The 14,628-nt window shown below is 36.7% G+C and overlaps 1 protein-coding gene across 1 annotated transcript in view; it reads right to left on the bottom strand.

Moving 5' to 3' along the window:
• Positions 1 to 14,628, bottom strand: part of RYR3 (ryanodine receptor 3) — a 777,114-nt gene that overhangs the window by 253,169 nt on the left and 509,317 nt on the right. Inside the window, exons 33-36 of the mRNA XM_069097663.1 lie at positions 5,450 to 5,536; positions 4,766 to 4,992; positions 2,723 to 3,521; positions 1,198 to 1,398 (exon numbers count right to left, since the gene is read on the bottom strand). Of these exons, the coding sequence (XP_068953764.1) occupies positions 1,198 to 1,398; positions 2,723 to 3,521; positions 4,766 to 4,992; positions 5,450 to 5,536 (1,314 nt within the window). The remainder of the gene's footprint in view (positions 1 to 1,197; positions 1,399 to 2,722; positions 3,522 to 4,765; positions 4,993 to 5,449; positions 5,537 to 14,628) is intronic.

Genomic DNA, 14,628 nt, shown 5'->3' with positions numbered 1-14,628 from the left:
TTTTACCACAGTAGGACTCTGCCACCAGACAGGGGAGCTTTTGTCCCAAATGCCAGGGTTTTCTTGGCTGCTGGAGTTATTAGATGGGTGCCCTCTCTGAGGTCTCCACACACTCCTTCACAATTTCTGCTTTCAGGAATTCAAGACTCAACCAAGCAACAAACAGATAAATCTCAGCATCCCAGTCATGCTTCCTCAGTCTTCTGCTTCCTCAGTCTTCTCCTGGGCTCCTCTGTCTCCTGGGCTCCTGTTCAGAAGAAGCTCCACCACCACAAGTTCTCAGGAAATTCTGGCTCAGTTCTCGATTCTCTTTTCCGTAGCTGCTCTGCCACCAGATGCTGGTCCCAAGAAATTCTGACTGAGCCTCTCTGGGGCTTTTCTTATATACACAGCATTAGCTACTTCCTGTTTCAGCCAACCCCTTCCTGTTATGTCAGTAACAAGAGACAGGAGTTCATACTTTCTGTTTACCCAACAGAGGCTTGATCAGTTTTACTAAGTGCTAAGTACCTGCTACCTTTTCCAACACAAAGGGATCTTCAAATTAAATTACATTAATATCACAGACAACTACTCATTTAAGAAGAACCATATTTTCTGATGTGTTAGTAAGTATGTAAGCCTGCTCTGACCCTTAAGGTTGTCCCAGCACTATTTGATGTCACTTATAGCATGTAGGTGGCACAGGGAATAGAGTGCTGGACTTGGAGGCAGGAAGACCTAAGTCTGAATCAAGACACTTACTAGTTTCATGACCTGGGAAACTCACTCAACTTCTCTAGGTTCAGTTTCTTCATTTATAACAACAGCCCCTATACCCTAAGGTTCTTGTAAAGATCAAATGTAACATCTATAGTGCTCTGCAGACATTAAATGTATCATATAAATGCTAGCTTTTCTTCCTTATGGTCTTGCAGTTCATTAGAAATTATATACTAACAGCTGACATTTATATTGCATTCAACATTTGTAGAGCACTTTAAAAATATGTGATCTTCACAACAACTCTATAGCTATCATTCTCATTTTTACAGATGAGGAATCTGAGATACAGAAAGGTGATTTCCCAGGATTGTGAAGTTTGTAAATTTCCAAGGAGTTTTCCTGGCCAAAGTCTTCCTGACCCTAAGTTGAGAACCCTGTCAGCTCATTTCCACTGCCTCTCACATTGCAGGCCTTGGGCAAAGGGCCTCTTACCTGCTCTTGTGGAGGAGATCGGAACTCCCTGGTCTTTTTGGCAGTCAGGGCTGCTGACATGTTCAGGGCCTGCATGAGTTCATTGTAGCGAAATTTCTGGTTTGCTTGTAGCTTGGACACATAAATGTCACCAAATGCAACAATGGCTTCTACTCGGTGCTGCAGTTCACAGTCACAGAAATAGTTGAGAAGCTCACACATCTGGGGAAAAAAGATATACGCTAGTGGAAAAATAAGCATCATAGTTTTTTAACTTTTAAAACCCTGTATAATCTATTCCCAACTTATATTTCCAGTCTCACTGTCCATTACTTTCCCTCCTTCACTCTTCAATTCAGCCAAACTAGCCTTTTCTCTCTTCCTCACATACAATACTTCATCTCCTATTTTCATGTCTTTGTATTTGCTGTCTCACATTCCTAGAATGTATTTCTTTTTTCCTTGTGCCTTTTACCTTACCTCTCTTCCATTAAGATATAAATCAAATATAATCTTCTACATGAGATATTTCCTGAAGTCTTTCCATACCTGAGTGCCCTGCCTCAAACTACTTCACAGTCAATTACTTTGTATATATTTGTATTTATTCACATTATTACTACTTTTATTTACATACTTTATTTGTACCAAATATATTTATATATGCTCATGTTTTCTCTTCCATTAGAATGTAAGGTCCTTGCAAGTAGGGGTTGCTTTGTCTTTGAACTTGAATCTCTAGGGCCTTGCACAGGGCCTGGTGGCTGTATTTAATAAAAGCTGTCTGATTATTAACTGAGGAGTAACTGGGAGTGTAACTTACTGGCATCATGGAGAATCCACCAAAGACAGAGGACACTAGTCCTAGCAAAACTTCTACCTGAGCTGTAGGCTTACTCTAATAGTAGTAGCAAAACTACCTTGATGTATGCTTCTCTTCCTAACATGCTCCAGTTCTATAGAATAAAAGTACATTGGTCTCTCCTCTTTTTCCTTTGTAATTGCCTCAGTTCATTGGTACCCTTATTCTGAGGTATGTGCTTTATTCATTTTAAATCACATCTACTGAGTGCCCAGGGAGCATAAAACCCCAGCTAGTGTCCCACAGTATACAATCAGTCAGCACAATCAGCTCACATCTGGGACATACATGCCATATAAAAAAAAAACTGGAATTCTTGAAAATGAGATCTACATAGCATATTGTAAGAAATATTCTATTTTTTAAAACTTAAGTTGCAAGGCTCTGGAGCTTTATGTGTGAGAGTACACATACACAAATACATACATTAACATTTGTGTACACATACTTACATATACACAGATGTGGATATATAGAGACATAAAGCTTCTCTGAGTTTCTCATTGGGTCTTTGTAACAGTGGTGAAAGAACTGAGATCCATAGAGAAAGGATAAGTTAACTATAATCCTAGCCAAAGCCTCAGGCAACTAACTCTCACTCACTCTCTACCTGCTTCCCTCCTTCTCCCCCTCTCTCCTTCCATACCCACTGTATCAGTCCATTCTTTGTTACTTAGCTTTTACCTGAAGCTTTACAGATTCTGGCAGTCGAGTCTGAAGCAAACCTCGAGAAGGGGCTTGGGTGTTTTTGCTGGCCTTTTCTCCAGCCTCCACTGCCTTCTCCTCCACCTGTGTCACCTCCTTTTCCATACTGTCCTGTGCTTCTTCTGTATGTTCCCCAAACACATTGGGATCAATCAGGAGTAGGATTTGCCGAACATCATCATTGTCAAACACACCCATGACCAGCAAGGTACCAATGAGTTTCAAAACTGGTACAAATTGGAACTCCACAGATCCTCCAACAGGGTCACGGATGTGTGCCCCACTGCACTGCACTGCCTCTGTCAGCATACTCAGGGCTTTGGTCTTGAGAATCTCTAATGGAATCTCAGGGCTTAGTTTTTGGCGTTCTTCACTGGTCACAATGAAGCAAGGGGTGGAGAAATTGAATCCTGGTTTAAGGCATGTGCTGAGTCCCACCCCTGGTAGTCCATGCCGCTTAGATTCATCTGGGTATAGTCTAATTTTCCGGGTGGTATTGGTGATGGGGATGATGAACTCATTTTTCATCATCAGTTTTCCCTCCTTTGCATGTGCCAGGTGAATGCTTATAAGTAGATCATAGAAGCCACAACGCAGAAGACCAGGGAGGTACTGGTTATCAATTGTATAGAAGAGCTGAGACAATTCTACATGGCTACAGAGGGCATAGGCCACCCGGTTGTTTCCTAAGGCACAGACTGCACTATAAAGTTTTAGTGTGTGATAGTGGAACCGCATCAAATCCTCCTGTTCACAGAGTTCCAAGATATCGACACACCTGGGAACATAAAAAAACAATCAACCCAGAGTCTAAAAGAAAACAATCCTCTCTGATTCCAAAAGATATTTACCTAACAAAAGGTGGGAATGTGATGGAATAAGGTTCTCCCCTATTCATTTAATTTCAAAACACTCTTTTCTTTTAGAGAGGGAGATTCTCACCCCTCCCCATTCCCAGGCTTTACCATTTTACATCTTTAGCACACTGCTGGCAAATGTATGACTAAAAAGGTAGATATGAAGAACTACCATTTATAAGGTGCTTTAAAATTACCAAAATATTTTGTTCAAAAACAATTTTTTTAAAGTAGTATAAGTATTACTCTCATTTTAAAAGTTGGAGAAACGAGTTCAGAGAATGATTGACTTATCCAAAGCTACACAGTTAGCAAGTCTGAGTGAGGATTTGAACATAGATTTTTCTTAATTTTAAGTCTAACATTCTTTTTACTATACTGTGTGGTCAAGTATTAGATTCTATCAAAACAACAACATTCTGAAACATCCAAATATAGATGAAGGTTACATGGCTCTGAGCTGCTCCTTACATTTTAAAAACTGGCCCTTTATCTTCTCTGGTATATGAACTACTTGGGAAGACCTAGCACTCTGCTTCTACTCTGGCAGATCAGGATCTACCGGCACTTTCAGGGCTCTGTCTCTTCAAGTCTACGAATATACCTATGAGCCCCAGCCTACTATGCACTACAGGGAGCATAAAACCAGATCATGGAGTAATCTTTGATCAAAGGTCACCACCCTAGTCACTAGAATTGTTCCTAATGATTTATTTGTTATGCTTTGCTTTCTATTGTACTTGTCAGACTTTGGTCTCTGTTTGCCTACCTGTACTAAGAACAGGCATTTGCCAGGGTTCTTTATCTTTATGCAACCTGTAGAATTCCAGTCTGTCTGAATCTTCAACACTTACTTCTACCTTCTAATATTAACCAGCCCTCTGGCTTCAATTCATAGGACCATACATCTAGAACTGAAAAGGACCTTAGAACCCATTAAGTTCAACCCCTACATTTTATAAATGGAGAAAGTGCTTGACTAGTTCTCATATTATCTGTCAGCTTGCTCCTACCTAACCAAATTCAGTCCTGAGGTCTTCTGGCCTGGCCTGTCCCAATGCTGACCACATCCAGGTATGAAACCTAGAGGAAGAGATATGAAAGTGTCCTAGAGTTTCCTCACTTTACCTTCCTAAGCCTATCCCTCTTCTCTTTTACCCAATACCTGTTCTCCTCAGGGATGTGGAGGGCCATCATCTGCAGTGGCTCCAGGCACTGCACCATCCAGCCATGTCGTTCGCTCACCCTTTCCATTTCTATCTTCAGGAAGCTGTTAGGCATACGGCTCCAGAGTACAGGCTGTATGGTCTGCACATCCAATCGAGGGGGACACTGGGGAACAAGATTCTTCTCTTCACTCTTAAATATTGCTGCTGATAGAGGCATTGCATTCTAGAGCAAGTTAGAGAAAAATAAGAAAAGAGAACACGTGTTCATTGAGGAACTTCAAAATTGTTGGACGATGAGCCCAGTTCAATGGTAGCCAATATGATTTTTATAAACTAAATGGGAAATTGCATCATACTTAGAGGATCTCTGAGGAGTTTCCCAACTTTAATATATTTAAGACCTTTCAAAAGGTGTTGTAAGAGCTTATAATTAACCCTCAGAACACCCTATAGGACAATGGGAGGAGGAAGTCATAAGAATGGTTTGATAACTGCTTTATAAAGGTCACCATGAAGTCAAAAGGGAGAATAAAGGGGATGGTGCTGGTGACCAACATCATTATTTAGCTATCTGAGTCCCTAGGGCAACAATGTCTGACTTCTCACTATAAGACCAATACTCCTTCCTATTAACCACAGCTTCAATTTTAATCCCCAGCAAGGAAGACATAAATAAATACCTTTAACTTGCCAAGTTCAAACTGAACCAAAGATGTGCTTGTGGGTTGTAGGAAAACAGCTGGAAACACTTTGGTGTTGGGCTCAACCTATGGGGAAACATTAAAAAATGTGATAGCATTTAGAGAATGGTAGACTGAGTGTTAGAAGGGTTCTTGAGATGTCACTTTAGCTCTTTTCTTGGCTTGAAGCTGGACCATGCATAATCACTACTTGATAAATCTTATCAATTCTCTCTCCATGATAATTCTCACAACTATCCTTTCTCTTTACTCCTAGAGCCACTACCCAAATGAATCATCCCTCCTTCAGATATATAACAGCCTCTTCATGGGCCTCCCTGCTTCCAGGCTCTCTTCCCACTCTCTCTCCCTTTTAATCTATCCAATAAACAGTTGTAAAACTCTTCAGTGGCTTCCTATTGCCTTGAGCTTCTATAAGGAAATGACTCCAAATCAGTTTGTATTTAAAACCCTTTATACCCTGGCTCCAATTTAAACCTTTTTAGATTTTTAACTCATATTCTCTTTCTTATAATCAAGATTGCAGCCACACTTGCTTATTCAGCATTCCATCTCTCACCTCTCTGACACTGGCAGACTTTCCCTTGTCTGGAATGCACCTATTTATGAGCATTTCCTTCCTCCTTAAATTATCTGTGTAACTATTGTATCCCCAACAATCACCCCATGAAAATGAAGTTCCTTGAAGTCATAGATTATTTTTCTTTTCTTCTCTTTTTGCACAAAGCCCAGCACAGAAATGGGTGTCCAGTATGAGAAGCAGTAAATAGGCCAGTGAGCCAAAGATGTCTAACTTCTCTAAGTTCCTTCATTCACCTGTAAAATAAGGGGGGTAGGACTAGCTGCTAAGGTTCCTATACCATTAATATCCATCTAAGTAAATTATAGTTAAGTAACTTGTCTATTGTAACATGGCTAGTCAGTAGCAGAGCTAGGACTAGAATTCAGGCCACTTATTTTGTGACATTTTCCATTTGACTTAAAATATGTCATTTATACCCAACTTTTCAGCTATGTACCATAAAAAGTGAGGCAACTCTATTAAAAAAAGAACATTTGGGGGTAGTTAGGCTATTTTAACTATACCTGAGAGTGTAGAGTGAGAAGAAAAATGATTTCTGGTTTTATAGTAATGCATGGAACTCTTTGCTAGTCTAGTTCTCCTACTGTCTACTCTAGTAGTTCTACTTTTGTTAGATTTCAGCATTGTCCAGAATCTGAAATCTGGATGAGAAAGATGACTATTTTGATAATCAAGAAGAATATATTAAATCTTCAAACTATTCGCAAATGAACTTGCTTTATTTCCTGACAAAATTAAAAAACTTACTAGAAAATTTATTCTGACTACTATTATTCCATTATTATTCTTTCACTATTATTAAAATTTATACAAATACTTATTAGAAAACATCTAATGTACTGAAGATATTATAGAGAAGAATACTATTTATTTCAGGATTGCTCTAGATGGCTCTTGAGATTTCTTCCAACTCAAGATTTTTAATGGACTGATGTCAGTGTGGAGATAAATCTCTAGGGAATACTCTAGGTAGCTGCCCTGAGGTCTATTAAACAGTTTTATCAATAACTCAATAAAGGCAGAGATAACAATGATCATATTTTTAGATAGCAGTAAGTTGGCGATGTTAGCTATTATAATGGATGACAAAATTGGAATCTGAAATGATCTCGACAGGTTATAATGATGGGTCACATTTAAAAGATGAAATTTAATAGGATAACTGTAAAATATTAAAGTTGGGTTAAAAATTGAATGTATATTTTAAGATATGGCTAGGCAATAATTTATGTGAAAAAGACCTGGGATTTTTAGCTGGCTGCAATTTCAATATGAGTCAAAAATAGGATGGGGCAGCACCCTCCAAAATAACCTTAATATTATCTCAGGTTTCATTAAGAGAAACAGTGTCCAGAATGATGGTGGTAGGAGTCTTCTGAAACTCTTACCTGGTCATATCACATCTGGAATACTTTATTCAGTTATGTATACCATTTTTCAAGCATGACATTAATAAGTTGGAGTATGTACTGAGAAGACCACCCATGATTTTAAGGTGACTAGAAAACATGCAATAGGAGGGGCAGTTGCAGGAAAGTATTAGAGATTCTTAGCCTGGCTAAAAGAAGATTTGGGGGACACAATAAGTGTCTTCAAGTAAAATGCAAATTCTTTGAGAGCAGGTACTATATTCATTTTTGCCTTTGTCTCCTTAATACCTATCACATTGCCTGGTACACAGTAAGTATTTGATAAATATTTGTCTCATCAAACTAAATTGAAAACAATTACTTGAAGAGGTTCAGATTATCCAAGTGGAGTTAGAAATATTTTGTAAAACTAGGAGAAATATATAAAAATTAGAGGTAGGCAGATTTTACCTTGCTATAAGAAAAAGCTTCCAGAGAATAAGAACTGTTGAAAGTGGGATGAATTGCTTTGGAAGACCTTTAGGCAGAGACTGGATGACCTTTTATCAGGGATGTTGTAGAGGCAATTCCTGTTGGACTAGATGTATTTCAGGTTCCTTCCAATTCTGAGATTTTTTTGATTTGGGCTTCTGGTTAGCCTGGGGCTTAAGGAGAATGAGCTTTACAACTTTACCAAAACCAACAGCAGGGATAGTAGACTCTGATGCCAATCTAAAAGGGAATGATGGATGAATACATCCAATTGCTAGGATGCATACATTTTTAAAATGAAATTTTATCTTTTCAATTAACAAGCATCTATTTTCCTTCTCTCTTACCTCCCCCTTCCCCACTGCATACAAAAGAAGAAAAACAAAATCTCTGTAACAAATAGATCCAATCAAGCAAAACAGATTCCTACACTGGCCATGTTAAAAACTGCACCATTCTGCACTCTGTGTTGATCACCTTTCTTTCAGGAAGTGGGTAGCAGTTTTCATCTTAGGTTCTCCAGATTTATGATTGGTTAATATAGATCAGAATTCTCAAGTCTTTCAAAAGTGTTCATCTTAATCAATTTTGATGTCGTATAAATTTACTTCTGTTTTTTGCTCACTTTACTTTGCATTAGTTCATATAAGTCTTCCAAGTTGCTCAGAATTCATCCATTTCATCATTTAATGCACAACAGCATTCCAATGCACTCATATACAATAATTTGTTCAGTGTTTACCCAACTGATCAGCACTGTCTCCCTCCCCTAGTCTCCAGTTCTTTGTCACTACAAAAAAAGCTGCTTTATTATATGTGGGTAATTTTCTTCTTTCTTTTATTTCTTTGGGGAGGAGACATAAGGCAATAGTGATATTGCTGAATCTCAAAGGGTCTGGACAATTTAGTAACTTTGGGGGCATGGTTCTAAGTTGTTTTCAGAAATAGCTGGACTAATTCACAGCTCCACCAACTCCACTCATATGCCTGTTTCATTATATAAAAATGTACCTAGAACTCCCTGTTCATGTATATTGAAGAGCTGTCACTTGTAAAATTCATTAGCATTACAGCAAGGAAATCCATACCAACCTGACCCAACTCTACAACTTCTCACAAACCTACTCAAAGAGAGTCAGTGTTCTTTAAACTCATAGGATAGGTTTCTAAGATAGTTCTACTTCCATACTGCAGAGCATAGCCCTGGCAGACTGAATGTTACAATAATACCTCGATTTCCCTCAACAACCAAAACAGTAGTAGAAACACAAAGTATGCACTCATTAAGAGGCATTTCCAATGAAGAGATGGGTAAGTTGGCTTCTTTTAATAATCTGAGTTGATTTTTCTTGAATTTTAATAATGTATTTTTTCTGAATCTAATTAACAAAAAATAAAATGGGATTACCATATGCAAAGTAGAATTATAAAACATGAAGATTGTACATGAAACTGTAGATCTCTAATATATATATATATATATATATATATATATATATATATATATATATAGCTTGTTTTTTCTTTTAAGCATATAAGTTTGACCTGTAGATTTCAAAGCTGTTCAGTCTTCTTTCTAACCTTCTGTTTGTTCTCTACATTGAAAAAAAGGAGTCTCTAGGACCCTCTTTTCTCTCTTTTCTTTTTACTACCCTAGCTCATCTTTGCCATGCCCTGACTGCGACTGAGGAAAAGAAAGGAAAACAAAAGTCTTGTGACAAATTAGTATAGTCAAGCAAAATAATGAATTCCCACATTGCCTGTGTTTGAAAAATGATGTCTTATTCCATAGTTTGAGTGCATCACCTTTCTGTCCAGACGTGGATGGTATATTTCATAACAAGTTCTCTGTAACTGAAATTGGTCATTGCATTGGTCAGAGTTCTTAAGTATTTCAAACTTGCTTTTTTCTTTAATAATGATGCCAAATTATTCTCCTGGGTCTACTCCCCTTACTTTGTATCAGTACAGAAGAGTTTTCCCCAGTTTATCTCTGCCAGTTTTTTTTTTTAAAGCAATTGGGGTTAAGTAACTTGCTCAAGGTTACACGGCCAGTTATTTTGTGTGGGTGCCAAGTATCTGAGGCTGAAACCAATCCCAGGTCTCTTGATGCCGGGGCCAGTGCTCTTACTCACTGTGCCACCTGGCCACCCCCCCCTTTTATTTTTCTGCCAGTTTTTATGATGAAAAAATATCCCATTATATTCATGTACCATAATTTACTTATCCATTCCTTAAGAAATGGGAATTTATGAGCTTCCAGTTCTTTTCTTCTTAAAAGAGGGAGCTCCTTTAAGTAATCTGTTTTTTTCTTTTACTTAAATATTTTCTATTTTGTAAATATTCATCTCTTTATTTCAATTAATTTTACTCATGTAATTAGGTAAAATAATTTTTGATAATTTCTTTTTACCTTTGCATTTTTGAATTTCTCCTTTTCACTTTGAGTATGAATAATTTGATTTTTCTATCTCTTTTTAAATCAGACTAGCAAGTTATTTATTTTAATTAGGTTTTTAAAAACTGCTGCTAGTTGCATTTATTAATTTACTTCTGTTTTTTAAAAAATTTCTTTCCATTTAAATTTTGATTTTGAGAATTTCTACCTTGGATTTTAGTTGGTAGTTTTTGATTTAATTAAAAAAATTAACACCTAATTCACTGATTTCTTTTTTCTCTTTTTTGTTGGTGAAAGTGCTTAGAGATATAAATTTTCTCCTGAGGACTGTTTTAGCTGCTATCTGTATCTTTTAAGTATGAGTATAGTGTCATATTGTTGTCATTTCTTTAATTCGATTTTCTATTTTTCTTGATTTTTTCTTTGACCTAGAAATTGTTAAATAATTTAATGCCTACTTAATAATTTTTGTTTTTAAAATAAATTATTAAATATATTTTTTTCATTATGGCCAATGAAGGATTTCTTCAATTCTTCAGCTTTTTTTTTTTTTGCATTTTTCATAAGGTTTGGGGCTCTAATACATAGTCACTTTTGTATAGGTGCCATTCAGTACTTAGAAACATATAAATTCTCTTCTGTTTCTATTCAGTAAACACTAGAGATTTCCCATCTCTCATTTTTCTGAAGTTCTTACTCAGGTCCTAAATTTCTGTATAAATATATTTTGATTTGTCTACATCTGAAAGGGATACTTTAAGGTCTCCTACAATTAAAGTTTTGGTCTATTTCTCCTCACCATTTCATTAACTTTTCCTTTAAACAATTAGATGGTATTCTATTTGGTATAAAAATGTATTGATGTCAACTTATTATCTATGTGGCATATAAACATATACAAAGCTTGATTTGACTTTATGATTCAAATATGGTTCTTGTAACAACATACTGTTAGATTCTGATTTCTAATTCATTCTGCTATCCTCTTCCTTTTTATGAGAGAATTCTGCCCACTCATATTGATGGTATTTCACTCTTCCTCTTCTCTGTCATCTTATATTTTCTTCTCTTTTCTCTTTGCAAAAAAAAAAAAGATATAGAAAGAGGAGTTTGTCTAACACTTGTAATCCAGACATCATACAATCTGCTTCCATTCCATTGCCCTGTCCTGATCACAGGATATCACTCTTTCTTTCCTCAATCTCCCCTTCTTGCTCTTCCCACCTGTAACCCTCACTTCTAATGTCTGTCTCTTAAATTCCTCTCTTACCTCTACCTAACCTTGCCTATTCTCTTATTGGGTTTAATGCATTTTGACACCATGGTAGGAAAGTGACAGTGTACTAGACAGTGTATTGAACCTGGAATCAGGGAAGACCTGAATTCCAATCCAGGATTAAACATTTACTATTTGTGTTACTATGTGATCCTGGGCAAGATACTTGTTTGCCACAGCTTTCTCAAGTGTAAATAGTACCTACCCTACATATTTGTTGCGAGAATCAAATGAGATAACATTTGTAAAAGTGCTTAACACAGTACCTGGTACTTAGTGCTATATAAATGCTTATTCCCCTTCCCCTTCCCTATGTGACAATGGACAAGTCACTTAACCTCTCCTAACCCCTTATTTCACATGAAAAATAGTGATAATAATAGCCTCTAGGTCCCATGGTTGTTATAGATAAATATGAGATAATATTTCTAAGTTCCCTAGAAATATTTTCTAGTGATGATAATGATATTTACTATGTTTAGCTCTCCTTTACCTGCAACAGATAAAAGTGAGGTTCATGGGATACTCATTTTTCCAACACTTCCTCCATGTTTGTGTACTTTTCTTCTCAAGGACCCCTATTACATGAGATTGAAACTACTTCCTTTCCCCTCAGTATAATCCCTGACTCTTCCTTCTTTACCTAGACTATCAGGAAAAAAAAGCCCAACTCTAGGCTCTCCATTTACCTTATATAACTTTCTCTCTAACACTTGTTAGAGTATATATATATATATATATATATATATATATATATATATACACACTCTCTCTCTCTCTCTCTCTCTCTCTCTCTCTCTCTCTATATATATATATATATATATATATATATATATATATATATATACTAGGCTTCTGAGAGGACACTCTTTTCTTCTCCCTCATTTTCCTGTAAGCAACTTACCTTCATGAGGCAGTGCCAAGATGGTGGAAAAAAAAAGCAGTGACTTGCCTGAGCTTGCCTGAAAACCCCTACAAAAACCCTTAAATAATGCTATAAAACAATTCCTAGGGCTACAAAATGCAGAAAAAGGACAGGGTGAAATAATTTTCCAGCCAAAGATAACTTAGAAAGTTGGCAGGAAAGGTCTGTTGTACTTGGATGAGAATGGAGCAGAGTCCAGCACAGACTTGGTCCTAGCAAACCAGGAACAGGCTTTGGGAGCCACTGAATCAGCAGCATCAGCATCTGCTTCTGGAGCTCTCAGTCCACAAATTGCAAGTCAAACAAGTGATCAAAAGGAGATTACAGGGATCTCTTTGCTGACACTGGGGGCAGGGCTCTGTTGCTCTGTCCATACTCAGGTCTTGGTCACAATCCTGAGTGGCAATCCCAGGGATAGGAGGAGTACTAGAACATCAGAGCTTGAGGCCACAGTGGAACCAGGGCCCTCATCACAATTCCAGGGCAGAAAAAAATACTTGTGGTCACTCACAGATCAGAGCATAGGACAGAAGAGCAGTAAACACATTGCTCCCTAGATCATACTACCTTGGAAAAACTGAAAATCTACAGATCACTAGAAATATCCCTGAAAATATCTGTACAAAACTCCTAAAGCTCTAGTATGGGCTTCACCTGGAAATATAGTCCCACTTTAATAAAGAGTTAAAAGTCAATAAATATACTGGAAAAAATGAGTAAACAACAGAAAAAAATTCTAACCATAGAAAGTTATTATGGTGACAATGAAGCTCAAAATACAAGCTGAGAAGACAGCAAGGTCAAAATTCCAACATCCAAAGCCTCAAAGGAAACTATGAATTGGTCTTAGGCCATGGATGAGCTCAAAAAGGATTTTGAAAATGAAACAAGAGAAGTAAAAGAAAAAATGGTTAAAGAAATGAGAGTGATGCAAGAAAACCATGAAAAATGAGTCAAAAGCTTGATAAAGGACAAAAAAAAACACTGAAGAAAATAACACCTTAAAAAAGAGAAAAGGCAAAGAAGTACAAAAATCCAATGAAAAGAACACCTTGAAAAGAAGAATTAGCCAAATGGAAAAAGAAACACAAAATTCACTGAGGGAAAAAAAAAATCTTTAAAAAGTAGAATTGATCAAATGGAAAAGGAGGTACAAGAGCTCTTTGAAGAAAATATGTCCTTAAAAATTAGAATTGCACAAATGAAAGCTAATGACTTTATGAGAAATTGAGAAATCAAGAAACAATAAAATAAAATCAAAAGAAGAAAAAAAATAGAAGACAAGGTGAAATATTTCACTGGAGAAACAATTGACCTGGAAAATAGATACAAGAGAGATCATTTAAAAATTTTTGGACTTCCTGAAAGCCATGATCAAAAAAAGAGCCTAGACATCATCTTCTTTCAAGAAATTATCAAAGAAAACTGCCCTGATATTCTAGAACCAAAGGATAAAATAGAAATCAAAAGAATCTCTGATCACCTCCTGAAACAGATCTCAAAATGGAAATTCCCAGGAATATTATAGTCAAATTCCAGAGCTCCCAAGTTAAGTAGAAAGTATTGCAAGTAGCCAGAAAGAAATAATTCAAGTATGGTGGAGCCACAGTCAAAATAACACAAGACTTAGCAGCTTTTACATTAGAGGGTGGGAAGATTTGGAATATGATATTCTGGAGGGCAAAGAAGCTAGGATTACAACCAAAAATCACCTACTCAGCAATGCTGAGTATAGTCCTTCAAGGGAAAACATGGATATTCAATGAAATAGAGAACTTTCAAGGATTTTTGGTGAAAAGACCAGAGCTGAATCAAACCTTTGACTCTCAAATACAAAATTCATAAACATAAAAGTTCAAGAAACATAAAAAGGGAAATATTAAAGGGAAATCATAAGGGACTTAATAAGGGTAAACTGTTTACATTCCTACATGAGAAAATGACACTAGTACCTCATAAAAACTTTCTCATTATTAGGGCAGTTAGGAGTACATATAGACAGAGGAAACAGGTCTGAGTTGAATATGAAGAAATTATACCTAAAATAATAAATTAAGGGGTGAGAAAAAGGAATGCATTGGGGGAAAGGGAAAGGGTGGAATGAGGTAAATTATCTCACATAAAAGAGGCAAGAA

The sequence above is a fragment of the Petaurus breviceps genome, unplaced genomic scaffold (assembly GCF_028583685.1).
Source record: "Petaurus breviceps papuanus isolate PSGF00001 unplaced genomic scaffold, PetGlider_PUasm1.0 37, whole genome shotgun sequence".
Taxonomy (NCBI): domain Eukaryota; kingdom Metazoa; phylum Chordata; class Mammalia; order Diprotodontia; family Petauridae; genus Petaurus; species Petaurus breviceps.
The sequence above is the reverse complement of the archived record's forward strand: the minus strand, read 5'-3'. Positions and strand labels throughout refer to the sequence as shown.